Source organism: Pelobates fuscus, chromosome 11 (genome assembly GCF_036172605.1).
Source record: "Pelobates fuscus isolate aPelFus1 chromosome 11, aPelFus1.pri, whole genome shotgun sequence".
NCBI classification, from domain to species: Eukaryota; Metazoa; Chordata; class Amphibia; order Anura; family Pelobatidae; genus Pelobates; species Pelobates fuscus.
In genome coordinates this window covers 49,284,308-49,297,985 of record NC_086327.1, presented here as the reverse complement: position 1 = coordinate 49,297,985, position 13,678 = coordinate 49,284,308, and the positions used below count along the sequence as shown (strand labels likewise).

Genomic DNA, 13,678 nt, shown 5'->3' with positions numbered 1-13,678 from the left:
CAAGTACAAATTGCATGTTTCATTACATACCGACATATTCTGATACGTCCTAATGTTATTCTGAGTTATGAATCATAGGCAATTAATGACAATCCTGATTTTCTTAGCCCAAGGGAGGCATTAGGAATGCTTGCCAAAAAGCTGTTATTTTCTTAACTATACACATATACTCATTTATGTAACCTAGAACAAAAGTGCTTGTAAATGGTGACACCATAATGAGTCTGTAAAATAAGTCTATGAATATTGACAGTACGGATGTTTTAACCCTTGTATGACCAATGAAGGAATTATTCTGCCATGATTGTCCTACCATAAAGGACCCATGACACATTACGTTGTGTACAATTTTACCAGCATGGACAGTTTCCCTGCTGGTAACTGGGAACCAAAGGAATCACTCAATCGCTGGAGCCAGAATAAGTGGTCCCATGCTTACCAATGACTTCGGGGAGCGCTCAAAGTGAGAGCTGCGTACGTCCATTTAAATAGAGATTTAAATGCCAGAGGCTGCAAATTTGTGTGAGTAGTTTTAAAATCTCCTGCTTACACCAGGGATATCCAGGTATCAATTGATACTTGGAGCTCCCCTATGTCAGCCAGGGCCATATTTAGTGACCCAGTTTTACAGATGAGCTGTATTAGGTACTCAAATTGTAAAATAGAAAAGTAGATACAAGGTGTGATAAACCACAACTATTTTAAAAAGGGGGGGCAGCTACATACATATAACAAGCGTCTGAAACTGAGTGGAAGCTCAAAAGTCAAAATAGTATGTGCGCTCACAGTAAATACAATATGAAATGCGTAATAAATTTATTGAGTAATAACTCATATAAAATCACTTTATAAAAATAAATCCATATGAATAAATCAATCAAAACATACAATAATAGGATAATAAAAATAAGCAATAAAAATAAAACCTGAACCCACTGTTTACAACAATGCACAAATGAACTCTATATTATAGATACATTTTATGCATAGTGTAAAGAGTATCAACCGGCTGCCTCATAGATGATACAACAATAAAAAGCAAAATAGTTACAATATATACGAAAATGTGCACCAGAATAAAGTATTGGAATAACTAAACAAGTGTGAAAAAGTATAGTCAAACACTCAAATATGGAATATGAAAAATAATAAATTGATTAAATACCTGCCTCGGTGTGGGCCCCCCACCGAGGTATATATCATGAGAATCCGTACTGGAAAAAAAACAAAGTTAAATGAAGATTGAGTGATGAAAATTTTAAAAAATTGCAGAGAGTTCGAGGTAGCAGACCTCCGTTAGATGGCAATAAAGGATGCCGCGGTCGGGATCTTCGAAAAAGACCGCGGTGTAGATATAACGGACCACCCACAGGTACAGCTGATGCGATGCAAACAGGCTGGAGACTGATACTGCGGTCGGAGCCTTCACAAAAGACCGCGGTATAGAGGAAAGAAAGCAGCGGTCAGCAAGGGCCGAAAAACCCTCCTTCCAGAGGTCCTGAGCAGGATACACTAAAGGACTCTCTTGAACAAATAAAAAATAAATAAAAATAAAACAATAACTGAAAAATGAGGATAAAATAAAATAAAAAGTCGGCAGCCGGGAAAAACAGCAGGTCCAGAAGTAAACTACAGCCACATCTACGCGTTTCGTCCCACCCACGGGACTTTATCAAGACTCAAATTGTAAAGGTAACTTGAACTGTCAAACTGTTACAATGCTCCAAACAGAGACATAGGCTCAATAGTTAATAGAACACTAAAGCTTTACAAATACAAACATGTAATCCTTGCTATAGTGTTCATTTAAACTGCGCTAATTATGAAACATTGCACACATTATTATTGCCAAAACTATGAAAAATATTATTGCCAAAACTATTGAATAGTAAATAAGAATTTATATATGTCATATTAAAATAAGGCCATTTTGTCCTTTAAAAAGCAGTATATCTATTGGTGCAATAAATTAAAAAGTTGGAAACTGCAGTTGAACATACATGTATCAAAATTAGGTAGCAATATGCAATGTCAATCTGCCGTTGCTAAGGCCAGTAAGGTTTTGTCATTTATAAATAGGGGCCTAAATTCTCGAGATGAAAATATAATTTTGCCTCTTTATAAATCGCTGGTAAGACCACACCTTGAATATGCTGTGCAATTTTGGGCACCTGTTCTAAAGAAAGATATCATGGCACTAGAAAAAGTGCAGAGACGAGCTACACAATTGATAAAAGGAATGGAGCATTTTAGTTATGAAGAAAGGTTAAAAAATGTAAATCTCTTTAGTTTGGAAAAACGGCGCCTGAGAGGGGGTATGATAACATTATACAAATATATTCGGGGACAATACAAACCATTATCTGGAAATCTCTTCATAAACAGGGCTATACATAGGACACGAGGTCACACATTTAGGCTTGAAGAAAGGAGATTTCATCTAAGGCAAAGAGAAGTTTTTTTTTACAGTAAGAGCAATAAGGATATGGAATTCTTTGCCTGAAGAGGTGCTTTTGTCAGTCTATACAGATGTTTAAATTGCAATTGGATAAATACTTGCAAAAACATAACATACAGGGATATAATTTCTAATTAGTGGGGTAATAGCTGCTTGATCCAAGGAGACATCTGACTGCTATTTTGGGGTCAAGAAGGAATTTTTTCCTAGTTTGTTGCAAAATTGGAAGCGCTTCAGACTGGGTTTTTTGCCTTCTTTTGGATCAACAGCAAAAGCATATGTGAGGAAGGCTGAACTTGATGGACGCAAGTCTCTTTTCAGCTATGTAACTATGCTTTACATTTCCCACAATAACAAAAAAAAAACTAATATTTTGTTTTTAATATGTTGAGGTTAATAATTCTTTCAAATTATTTTTTGCTAAATGGTCTGAGACTCTCCCCCCCTCCCCCCTCTCTAAAATGACTTGTGTATGGTTTGCTGCTCATGATCTTTCAGAAGAATTGGCCTATGTTTATTAAGTGTTCCTTCTTCTGCTGTAAAAATAGAAATCCAGCGCATTCACTTATCAACTAAACAGCTACTTTGATGCTGACAGATTTGACTAGTTTTATTAAAAACACCTAATCTGGGCAAAAAATAATGGGGGTTTAGTTACACTATATGATCATACATTGCATAAGCCTGCCACAAACGTCAATGTACCCCATCTTTGGCAGGTCCTACTCTCACTGCCAACTGTCTACTAAATGAGCTACTCACTTGGGGAAATCCTTCCATCTCAAGTTCTCTGCAGTACAAGGCTGTTTTTAATAAAACTAGTCAAATCTGTCAGCATCAAAGTAGCTGTATAGTGGATAAGTGAGTGCGCTGGATTTCTATTTTTACTGTACTTATTTGCCCTCAGCAGCACCCCATTTAAGCATGTTTAGGTGAGTGCAGCCAGCCCCTTGTTTTCACTTATTCTTCTACTAGCACAGTTGTAGTTACAGCTAAAAGAGATTTTAGATTTAAAAGTATTTTTCTTTTTATCTTTACATTTCAATAATGAACTTCTTGGTAGTTTCTCGGCCTCCTGTGCTTATTGAGTACAACTAGTTGGTATCCGTTTTCTCTTATTTATCTGTTCTTCTGATATGCCTTTCGGTGCAGTTCCTCTTTGTGCGTAAAAAAAAAATACTTTTTGGGGATTGATTAAGCCTATTTGACAGCTGCTAATTGAGCTAAAACTATTAAAGGGACACTCCAGGCACCCAGACCACTTCTGCCCATTGGAGTGGTCTGGGTGCCAACTCCCCCTTAACCTTGCAAGTGTAATTATTGCAGTTTTTATAAACTGCAGTATTTACCTTGTAGGGTTAAGTCCTCCTCTAGTGGCTGTCTATAACTCCAGAGTCCTGCAGTGCCAGGAAAACTGTTTTCCTGGCACTGGAGAATCCCTTTATCATCTACTGGTTTTAAAAACAGTTTTTTTTGTTTTGATTTGAGTCCTCAATATACATATAATAGGTTATCAAGTTATTTTTTAAAATATTTTTTTTTATTCATTTATTGTCTATGGGGAGTTGGTGCCCAGCAGGGGCAGTATCTCAAGCAGATATACCAGAACTCAGTGACTGGGGCCTCTAGCAGCTCACAGGGAGGTGTAAGTAGTGGCAGCAGCCTACTGCTCCTCACAAGGTTTGCGATTTTGAGTGAAATGCTATCCCGCTGACCTACGTACTGTAAAGGGCAGAGTGAGCATAGGACAGGCTGCCCACCCACTTAACTTCAACGGCTGGTAATCTGTGAATGTGTCGTTTATATATGTCAGTATGCAGTGTGCATGTGTGTCTGTCACTGCACAGATAGCACACACTATCTAAAAAGTGGCAGACTATGGGAGTGCTGAGGGTAAAACACTCTGGGTAATTTGCAAAGCTGTGAATTTCTGTAAAATAAATCGAAATGGTGAAAATAGTTACTTTGTGACCATAGCGGAGATTTTTTCCCCTATATCGTTGCTATCGTTGCCTCAAATTATCCTTTCAGATTTATTTTGTGAAAATTTAGTGTTGGGTCAATGTCCAGGGCTTTTGGCAGTGGCCCCAACTTTTCTAATGGAAATTATTTTTGTCAGGACAAGTAGATTGTCGGGACAATTAGATTGGGGCTACCACTTTAGTCCATTGGACAAGTAGATTTAAAAAAACAAAACAAATAATTCACACCTCTGAACTGATTGAAAATGAAACCATTTTTGTGTGAGTCACACACAGGGAGGTGTGGCTAGGGCTGCATGGACTGAAACAAAAATTATTTAACCCCTAAATGAGATTTAAAAATTAGATTGCAGGTACATGATGTATACACCAAAACTGCTTCATTGCGCTAAAGCTGTTTTGATGCCTATAGTATCCCTTTAAGTTATTTTTAGTATAGTAGCACAGGTGATTTAAAAGATAAGCAACGAAAAGACAAGTATGTAAAAAACCCTGAAATAAATACATGAATTGTGTAGTATATTGTGCGAGTCTCAGCCAGGGGATTTGTGGCTAGGGCTGCATAATAATCTAAATGGCAGATAATTGAGTAGTTGGACTGCAGGAGCATACAAATTCAAAATCATTTAATTAAGCTATTTTTGTTTCTTTTTAAAGCTTTAACCCCTTAAGGACACATGACATGTGTGACATGTCATGATTCCCTTTTATTCCAGAAGTTTGGTCCTTAAGGGGTTAAAGAACCACTCTAGGCACCCAGACCACTTCAGCTTAACCCCTTAAGGACACATGACATGTGTGACATGTCATGATTCCCTTTTATTCCAGAAGTTTGGTCCTTAAGGGGTTAATGAAGTGGTCTGGGTGCCAGGTCCCTCTAGGATTAACCCTTTTTTTTTTTTTATAAACATAGCAGTTTCAGAGAAACTGCTATGTTTATAATAGGGTTAATCCAGCCTCCAAATCCTCTAGTGGCTGTCTCACTGACAGCCGCTAGAGGCGCTTGCGTGATTCTCACTGTGAAAAAAATCACAGTAAGAGCACGCAAGCGTCCATAGGAAAGCATTGTAAATGCTTTCCTATGAGACCGGCTGAATGCGCGCGCCGCTCTTGCCACGCATGCGCATTCATCAGAAAGGGAGGATCGGATGCGGAGAGGAGGAGGAGAGCTCCCCGCCCAGCTCTGGAATAAAGGTACGTTTTTACCCTTTACTCTCCACAGAGCCCGGCGGGAGGGGGTCCCTGAGGGTGGGAGCACCCTCAGGGCACTATAGTGCCAGGAAAACTAGTATGTTTTCCTGGCACTATAGTGGTCCTTTAAATTCTAAAACATTTGTTATTCTAAAACCATAGTGTGTTCTTTTAATAGTCTAGAATCTAGATCCAGCTCACTCACTTTTTAAAACCTATAAATAGTAGGAGAAAAGGTGTTTGTGTGTGTGTGTGTATTCTATATCACAAACTATATGTGACTCCAGCGGCATTCTCTGAACCCAACTTGATTGTTGTTAGTCTACGCTTGGCTTGCATTCTTTTGTTAAAAATTCAGTGCTGATCCTGGTATTTAAATGAGAATGCCTTTTTGTCAGTTCTTTATGTAATGGGAATTATACAGCAGAAATCTCCTGCCAATCTGCCATGTTATTTAAACACGATGTGGAATTCTTTGGGTCAATCAAGGGTAAACGTTGTAGAATTACTTGAAATATTTAGGGCAAAGATCTAAGAAAACATAATAAACTGCATACTCTTGGGTTTAGAAGAGAACAAGTGTTTTGAAACAAATATGTTAACGTATTAGTCTGCTGCATCAAGTTATATAATGGATTTTAGATAAAGAGTTTATCCAATATTATTAAGCTTTTATGTTTGTGTATAAAACTTTATTACACTTTTCACATTTCATTACCATAAAGCATCTCTGACACTTATGAGTTTCATGAAGATGTTATCTAATTTTTATTTTCCTAAAATGTATAATTCTGATTATATATTTTAAAGCACTGTCACTTCAATTGTTTAATTTTTACACTCTTTTAAAAAATTGTTTAATTTAGCATTATATGTATCCCCAATGCTCTTACAACATATTTATTAAATACACTTTTAGATCATTTAGCACTAGCAATCTTTAATTTGTCTTCCTTGTTGGAATTGGTGTAGAACGCACCTATTTTGGGGAACTGTGATGTATTGGTGGGCTTGACGCGATCTAGCCATATGTTCCCCAAATTAGTTTGGTGATGGGTGGTATGAAGTAGCCTTGTAACTTGTAAAACTGTATTTTTATGTGTGTGCTTTTCCTATATCTGTATTTTGTATAAATTATGCTCTCTACGGCAGCACCATTGCTGAGATATATAAAGAGAGCGAGAGATAAATATAGAGTAAAGTACTAAAAGTGGAACATTCAACTGGTTTTCATGGTTAATGGTTTAGGTTTACATTTTATAATTTTTCACTGTATTTGGCCTCAATGTATACCAGCCGTAGCAATGAGATAATTGACAGGATTTAAGATGTCAAGTTTTTATTTATTTTATTCATTATATGTAATCCTTATTTTTGTGAATATTGTAGTGTTGGATATTCAGACAAAATTACCTTTCTTTTGAGTATATCGTACCATATGAATGGACCAAAATTTTGCTTCTGTAGTTTTTGCATAAAAGCAGTGTATTTACTTGGTTTTGCTTCATCTTCACTTCTCGATTCAGATGTGTGCGTTGTTTGTTTTATTTATTTGTGTAACACTCAGCTATTTAAAAAAAAAAAAAAAAAAAAAATGTATACAAAAATGTAATTGTGCCTCTTTGTAAATCAATCCCACACCTTGAATATGCTGTGCAGTTTTGGCCACCTGTTTTGGCCAAAAAACTGATATCATGGCACTAGAAAACGTTCAGAGGCAGACCACAAAATTAAAGGGACACTATAGGCACCCAGAGTATGTCAGCTTGTTAAAGTGGTGTGGGTCAAGTGCCCCTGTTAACCCTGCAATTGTAATTATTGTAGTTATTTATTAACTGCAATAACTACTTTGCTGGGTTTATTCCACCTCTAGTGACTGTCTACCAGATCGCCACTGGAGATACTTCATGGTGGAAGTGAGGACATCCAGAGTAAGCGAAATGCTAACCTATGGGATAGTCCAAACGCGATTTGAGGTGGAACCTGACCCAGCGCCAAGGGAAATCAGCGCTGGAATCCGATAAGTGACAAAATATAAACATGTTATCGCCATGGGAGAAGGGGGAACTATAGAGTACTATAGTGCTAAAAATGCAACTTTGTATTCCTTGCACTGTAGTTACCCTTTAAGTACTTTGCCCATAGTATGCAAGATTAGTTTGCTTATGCAGAGAAAGCGATTTGGTGCATTCCATTAGCAGTATCACACTCAAAGCAACCTTAAATAATAATGATGATGTGTGTATACTATATATATTTATCTTGTAATGTTCTAAATTTGTCGGATTGTTCACACAGCTTTTGTACTCTTAATAAGCCAGTCCCTTGCATTTCCTGTCTACATCCTTCCCAGGCAAAGCATGCTGCTATTACCAGGAACTTCAATTCCTGTTGCCCCTCCAAAAGCAGTGATTCATTATGGTCTAATCCAAAGAAGAGTCTTCTCATTTTTTTTATGTCTGCTTGTTAAGAAATTGGGTTAAGGAAAAGGATAATGATAGCCTACTACTAAAGTGACTGGCATTTGGAATCTACAGTGATAATGCAGTCACTACAAGGATTGAAACAGTGTGTTGAACAGTTTATACATCTTGAAATTGAATAAGTTTGTGCTTCTGTTTACAAATAGGTATTGTTAGTCACATATACCCTTTTTGTACACTTAATGGAACTCTATAAGGTCAGGAACACAAACGTGTCCCCCTTAAATACAGTAACAACTCACATTATTGCTGGCTTCAACACCAATCCTCCCCCTTGACTGACATCATCAAAATGGATGATCTCAGCCAGTCACAATGCTTTCCTATAGGAAATAATTAGATTGGCTGAGATTGTCAATTCTGATGATCTTGGCTAAGGAGATGGGGCAGAGCATAGAGATGCATTGACTCAATTCATCTCTATGAAGAAAGTTCAAGAACCCCATGCAGATCGTGGAGATGCTAAATGTCAGTACTGCACACTTTGCAGTACTGACCCAGGAAGCGCCTCTAGTGGACACTGGAGGTGTTCCTCAGCTGTAATGCCTTTTCTCTGACAACATTGGTTGTTTTTGTAACTATTGTGTCCCTTTAATGCCAAGTCCTAATATAGACTGTCTAAAGAACAGGCATTTCAGAGACCACATAGATTTTAAAATTTCAGGGAAATAAAAACAGATTTACTCTTGATATTTTTGGGATATGGTGTGTGTTCATCTTGTGTATTTGTGTTCAAAGCACTTTCCTAGACGTGAATGCACCACAATTTTGCTGCTCTGACCACTGGATAAGACATACAAATTCGGAATCGACCGATTATCGGTCTGGCCGATATTCTGTATTATCGATATTGCCGATAATACATACCGGGACCACTGGACCCATTACAAGCCCGGCGGTCCTGGGGGGACCCGCAGCCAAGCGCTTGCATACCTTCCCAGCAGCTCCCTGTGTAAATCTCGCGAGTCCCTGGGTTACCATGGCAAAGCGGCACACTGGCCGCGAGATTTACACAGGGAGCTGAAGGGAGCTGCTGGGAAGGTAAGTAAGCGCTTGCTGCAGGCCCCCTCTGTACTTTCCATGTCAATGGACCACTAGGGAATGCTATATCCCCCCCTCCCTGGTCAAGTAATGCAGTGTGTTTGTGTAGTGTCTTTATATAATGTAGTGTGTGTGTGTATATATAATGCAAAGTGTTTGTGTAGTGTGCATTATATACACACACACACTATATAAACACACTGCATTATATATATATATATATATATATATATATATATAATATATACACACACACTCTGCATTATATAAACACACTGCACAAACACACACACTGCATTCACTTTAAACACACTACACAAACTGCATTATATACACACACTGCACAAACACACACTTTGCATTTAGTATATACACACTACACAAACACCTTCATTCACTATACACACTACACAAACACACTCTGCATCCATTATATATACTACACAAATACACTATGCATCTACTACACACACACACACTACACAAACACACACAGCTCCCTTGTCTAAACACACTGCATCCACTACTTGTGGCATGTATATTTTGTGCATTTACCTTTAGAAATAGTTTATTTTTTCAAAATGGTAAATGTACAGAATATCGGTAAGTTATCGGCTATCGGCCTGAAAATTCAGATTATCAGTATCGGCTCTAAAAAAATCAATATTGGTCGATCCCTAATACAAATTAAAATACTTCATAATAAACTAACTTTGTAAAGATTCTTAAAAAACCCTTTTTTGTTTAAAATAAGTTTTAAAAGGGATTTGTCCAAACATTGTCTAAAGAAACTCTTCTTGTACCATAACCGCTACAGCTGACAATGTTGGCAAATAATCAAACCCTACACAGCAGGGCATTGGCTCAGGAAAGCTAATGTAAGCTTCTATTAGGAGCTTCCAGCTTTGTAAGAGTGATTGAGGCCTAGTGGATATCTAAGATAGCAACTGGTATAAGCCTGGTGATCCTCAACCAAGTTGTAGAATTGATTCATTACTCACATTAGAGGGTGCCAGTGCGTACTGTAGAGGTCATGGAGTTTGCAGTGTTCCTTTAAAGGGAACCTGTAATGCCCATAATGACTTTAAAGATGTTGATCTTCCCTGTCAGGGAGAACAGAAAGACCTCCAACAGGGTGTCCCTCTACTTTCCATCCATAGCAACCACAGAACATACAAGGTGGTTTCTATGGTAACTCTCTAGCCACTAACTATGTATAGGAACAAGATGACGTGTCGTTCAGATGCTGGCAACAAAGCCAGCGTGTCAGCGTCATGGAGGTCTGCCCTATTGGGGAAGTGTCCCTTAGCAGGGCAAATCAACGAAAAGCTGAGGAGCGTAGGCAGACCGAAGGTGGGTGTTACAGAAGAAGTGTAACACCCACCTCTGCTAGCATAGTGTGGCAGGGAAGTGGAGAAGGCCAGGTAATTGCTGAACGTTTCCCTTTAAATCTGCAATGACTCCAAAAACCTAATCAATGCATAATGTAAAGCTGGTTCACTAAAATGTTCTGGCCTGTTATTACATGAAGGAATCCTTTCACCAGTTCAAATGTTCGTTCCAGAGCTTTCCAGCATTACCCAGGCGATCACAAGGGTCTTGAATTGAATAAAGTCAAACCAGTCTAAACGTAATAAAGATGCCTTTGTCGAAGGCATTTATTAGCATGATATCTGAAGTATCCCAGACCCCTTTCAATCTGCATTTTGATTTACTGTAACATAATCGAGTTATTTGCAACAATGGGTTTCTTTATGCAGCTTTTATTTGGAAAAAAAGCGATAGGCATAACTGGTGTTAAGCTCGGTGCCAGTGGAGCAATACTGTACTCCATTTGAACAAGAATCCTTGTGCATTGTTAAATTTTGCAAGGTTTAGTCATCCTCTTTCTGTGGTTATTACACATATGTGGTCTTTATACTATTAATGCAAAAATCACTATGCTTGGACTTTTTTTTTTTTTTTTTTTAAATGGAGACAAAGGCTAGTCCAAATGATAGTATTCTGCTGCCTATTGCTTTATCAGTTGATAATAAAAAAACATTTTTCTTAAACCCTATCCAATAAAGTTTTAAAGGGACTTCTAAGCACAAAAAAAAAATCACCCCCCCCCCCCAATAAAGTGCTTTAGGGATCTGGAGTTTCCCTTTAAGAAGGGCTTGACAAATGTGCTTTGAATCTCGGGCCAGTTAATAATAGTTAGAAGCCAGGTTTTATTTTTTATTTAAACAAGTTAGTGAAACTCATGAATTTACCGGTAATCATTTAAGGAACACATAGGATTAGGAACACAAACATGTATTCCTGACCCTATAGTGTTAGAAACACCATCTAGCCTCCCTAAATATATTTAAAAAAAATCTTACTTTTATAACAGTCTGCTGCTGCTGGCTCTGCCCCTGATCTGTCTCCTTGGCTTACATCAAAAGTGAAATTCAAAGCCAATCACAATGCTTTCTTATTGGAAAGCATTTAATTAGCTGAGCGTGTCAAGGAGGCAGAACAGAGGCAGAGCCAGCACAAGCCAATCACAGCCCTGGCCAATCAGCATCTCCTCATAAAAATGCATTGAATCAATGCATCTCTATAAGAAAAGTTCAGTGTCTTCATGCATAGGGTGGAGACACTGAATGGCAGTGCTGCACACTGTGTTGCACTACCCCAGGAAGCGCCTCTAGTAGCCATAAGGAGAGGCCGGTGAAGTTATCCCTAGGCTGTCATGTAAACACTGCATTTTCAATAAGCTGTAGTTGTTCTGGTGACTATAGTGTCCCTTTAAGCTGTGTCCCAATAATTTTGTCCATATAGTGTATGTCCAGATATTGTATAGCAAAAGTAGGTTCATGCCACGCATGCTGAAATCCTCTTTATAAAATAGAAAAGAAAAACAAAAAAACATTTCTATATCTGTTGTGAGCCTATGATGTCTACCATTTTATGCCCCAATCTTGTCAAGTTTATTTTTATTTTTTCCCTTGTAAAGTAGAAATATCATGCCATTTTCTGGTTTAAATATCACATTTCTGATCATGTACAACTGTAATTATCTGCAGTCTCTGCTTTTGGTGAATTACAAAATTGGCTATGGTGTAGGGATATTGATTGACAGATGCCTTCTGCTTGATTGTAATGCGTATATATATATTTTTTTTAATTGAACCTCTGCTCTAGAGGCTTGTTCAGCAGACGTCAAGGGTCTCTTATGACCAAACTGTGGTTGATATGTTGAAATGCAAGTTGCATAAGGATGTGTGCAAAAGGATGTTAACGAATTAAAACTTCTTTATTGATGAAGCATATATGCCTTTTTATATCCATAAGTCTCAGAATGGAGTTGTGTGTTAAGTTTTATTGCAGTATGTATGGGGTAGGTTTGTGCAACACACCGCAATCTCCATTGAAAGCAGTGGATCCTTTCGAATGATATTTTAAATGTATATTCTCACATTAGATATAATTCATTAATGGTTAGTTTTGTTATTGATTCAAAGTGTAATTTTTGAATTATTTTTTTTTTGTACTAATAGCTTGACACTGTTATTGGTCTTGTGGAGTGAACAAAGGAACCATATATTCTCTATTTTATGAGAAGTGGAATTCACTAGTAACAAAGGACACAAAGCAACTGATTATTGTGAGATGTAGAAAGCGAAAACCATTCTTCACAATGCAAGTCCAGCCTTCCATTTTATAGCAGATGCTCAGTGTAACAGATAACAAGTACCGGTAGGCGATTTAATTTATGTTGTGCAAAGAGGCAAAATTGAGCATTGTACACTGTATTACCCAATAACTGGGTAAAGCTTCAGGGCTGCTGGATGAACTGTACAGCACTGACAAGTTCCCACAACAGCATGGATTGCAACCTTTATCTAAAACGTTCAGCTAGTTTTAACTATGAGAGAATGCAGACACTAAGAGATCCTGAGAATGTTTGCTTTTTTGCTTCCTTTATAGTCCCTGCTGACCTTACTCCTGAAGAGCGTATTGAGTTGGAGAACATCCGTCGTCGGAAACAGGAACTGCTTGTGGAGATCCAGAGGTTGAAAGATGAGCTAAGTGAGGCTATGAATGAGGTGGAAGGCCTGGAAGCAAACGAAGGAAGGTATGATTTTTGTACAGGGTTTTTTCTTTTTTTGGATGAATAATGCATTCAATAAATAGACCATGTCATATTATGGAAATTGCGACTTTCAAAATTCTTCTTAATTCATTTTGGCATCTGCTCCCTTCTTTTTGATATTTTTTGCAATTTCCCGAAATAATTGTCTTCATCGGTGTTTCCCAAACTTTTTAGATTCAAGGCACCCTTAATATTTCAATATTTTTCCAAGGCACCCCAAGTCAAAATTTCTAGGTTATATATTTGTACAGCGCTGCAGCACTTACTACTGGCGCTATAGTGTGATGTACAGTGTTGGTGTTTGAAGGGGTGCTTGTATATAGTTTTAGTGTAAAAGCACACTCCTGCAATCGAGCACAAACATTACATACCAACACACCCCTGTATTAAATGTTTGAGT

General features: G+C 37.8%; 1 protein-coding gene across 2 annotated transcripts in view; it reads left to right on the top strand.

Annotated features, from left to right (window-relative positions):
- CYTH2 (cytohesin 2) overlaps nt 1-13,678 on the top strand; it is a 30,537-nt gene that overhangs the window by 3,329 nt on the left and 13,530 nt on the right. For both annotated transcript variants that reach the window (XM_063436599.1, XM_063436600.1), the window contains exon 2: nt 13,113-13,260. In XM_063436599.1, the coding sequence (XP_063292669.1) occupies nt 13,113-13,260 (148 nt within the window). The remainder of the gene's footprint in view (nt 1-13,112; nt 13,261-13,678) is intronic.